Source organism: Lepidothrix coronata, unplaced genomic scaffold, assembly GCF_001604755.1.
Source record: "Lepidothrix coronata isolate B3197 unplaced genomic scaffold, Lepidothrix_coronata-1.0 Scaffold51, whole genome shotgun sequence".
Classification (NCBI taxonomy): domain Eukaryota; kingdom Metazoa; phylum Chordata; class Aves; order Passeriformes; family Pipridae; genus Lepidothrix; species Lepidothrix coronata.
The window spans coordinates 424,982-426,888 of NW_016690231.1; the positions used below are offsets into that span (position 1 = coordinate 424,982).

At 66.2% G+C, this 1,907-nt stretch overlaps 1 protein-coding gene across 1 annotated transcript; it reads right to left on the reverse strand.

Annotated features, from left to right (window-relative positions):
* Positions 1–310: 310 nt before the first annotated feature.
* On the reverse strand, positions 311–1,178 carry CLDN5 (claudin 5). The gene has a single exon (XM_017815620.1). It carries the CDS (start codon positions 1,120–1,122, stop codon positions 472–474), a length of 651 nt encoding a protein of 216 aa, XP_017671109.1. The 5' UTR covers positions 1,123–1,178; the 3' UTR covers positions 311–471.
* Between the last annotated feature and the right edge of the window lie 729 nt (positions 1,179–1,907).

Genomic DNA, 1,907 nt, shown 5'->3' on the forward strand with positions numbered 1-1,907 from the left:
GTTGCCCAAACAGAAGATCAAAACCCCCCTACTCAGTTAAAGCCGCAGCGGGAGCCGCCAGACGCGGGCTTTCAGGAGGGAGAACGCGGATGGGAATCTCCTCCTGGGCGACAGCGCACACCCGACGCCGGTCCCAGCAGCCGAGAGGCACCGGCGGCGAGAGCGGGCGGCGAAGTACTCACGGGTCTCGGGGCATCGCCGGGGCACGGCCGGGAGCGGGAGCCGGGCGGGCGGCGGAGCCCGGCCGGGATGTCCCGGTGCTGCCCCGCGGCTGCCGCGCCGCTCGGTCACCCCGGCCGGGGACGCGCTGCCCGCAGCGGAGCGGCCGGACCCGCCGGGCGCTGCCCTGCCCGGGGCCGCCGCTTCACGGGGTGCCCGTTCGCAAGAGCCTCCGGGCAGGGGAGCGCTGGCGCTCCCGGCCCGCGGCCGTGTGTCCGTGTCCCCGCGGGGCCGAGAGCGGCGCGGCCCCGCTCAGACGTAGTTCTTCTTGTCGTACTCGCCGTTGGACGTGGGCCGCCGCGGCGCCGAGTACTTGACGGGGAAGGAGGTCTCGTCGCGCTGGGAGCAGGAGCAGCAGCAGATGAGGCAGCCCCCGAAGAGCAGCAGGGCCGTGGCCGCCCAGCCGATGTAGAGCGCGGCCCCCATCTCCCGCTTCTTGGACGGCGGCACGGTGGGGTCGTAGAAGTCGCTGATGACGATGTTGGCGAACCAGCAGAGCGGGACGAGCACCAGGACCCCGCAGAGGATGTAGATGGCTCCGCCGGCGATCACGATGCGGGACTTCATCTTGCCGGGCCGGATGCAGTTGGTGCACTGCGCGCCCACCACGGTCACCATCAGCGCCACCAGCCCCAGCAGCGCCACGACGACGGTGAGCGCCCGGCCCGCCTGCACCTCGGGCGGCAGCGCCAGGATGGAGTCGTACACCTTGCACTGCATCTGCCCCGTGCTCTGCACCACGCAGTTCATCCACAGCCCTTCCCAGATGGTCTGCGCCACCACGATGTTCACGTCGATGAAGGCCGACACCTGCCACATGGGCAGCCCGCAGGCCAGGATCACCCCCACCCAGCCCAGGATGCCCAGCCCCAGCCCCAGGATCTCCAGCGCCGCCGAGGTCATGCTGCCGTCCCGGGGGCTCCGCGGGCAGGACGGGGCGGGTGCGCTGCGCTCCCCGCGCTGCCGAGCCGGCTCTGAGCGCCGCGGCCGCGGGCAGCGCTATTTGAGGGGCCGCGGGGCGCCCGCCCTCCGCCCCCGGCCCTGCCCTGCCGGGCAGCACCGCCCGCCCCGGGGCACGGGCAGGGCCGGGGGGGCGTGCGGGGCTCCCTCCTGCCCGGGGGGTCCCGCCGGAGCCGGGAACGCGTCCCTCTGCTCCGGGAGGAGCTCGCGGCGACGCTGCCCGCTCCCAGTTCAGCGCGGGGCTGCAGGCGTCTCTTCGCGGAGTTCATCTGCTCGAATTCCTTTCGGTGCCGTTATCTGTGTGTTTCCTATTTACTGATAAAGTCCGCAGCCAGACCTTCGGAGAGGTCTTGCCCCAACGCAGGCACCCAGCAGTGTGGAAGTCCTGCTTATCAGAGTCTAATTGATCATTTCCCAGAACACTAAGCGTGCTGACTGACCTGCACAGCTTTCTCCTGCACACTCTGACAGGCAAAAATAAAAAAGCACGACCAAACAGATTTCACAGATTATTCTGAGTTTGAAGGGACCCACAAGGATCATCAAGTCCAACTCTTAAGTGAATAGCCCATACAGGGATTGAACCCACAACCATGGTACTATCAGATGTCTGTACTTGAAGACAGACAAGCCCCACTAATTCTGACAGAAAAAATACCTTCAAAATACATTTTTTAACTAATTAGTCTCATATTCTCTACTTAAGTGAGATTAAAATAGATAACTAA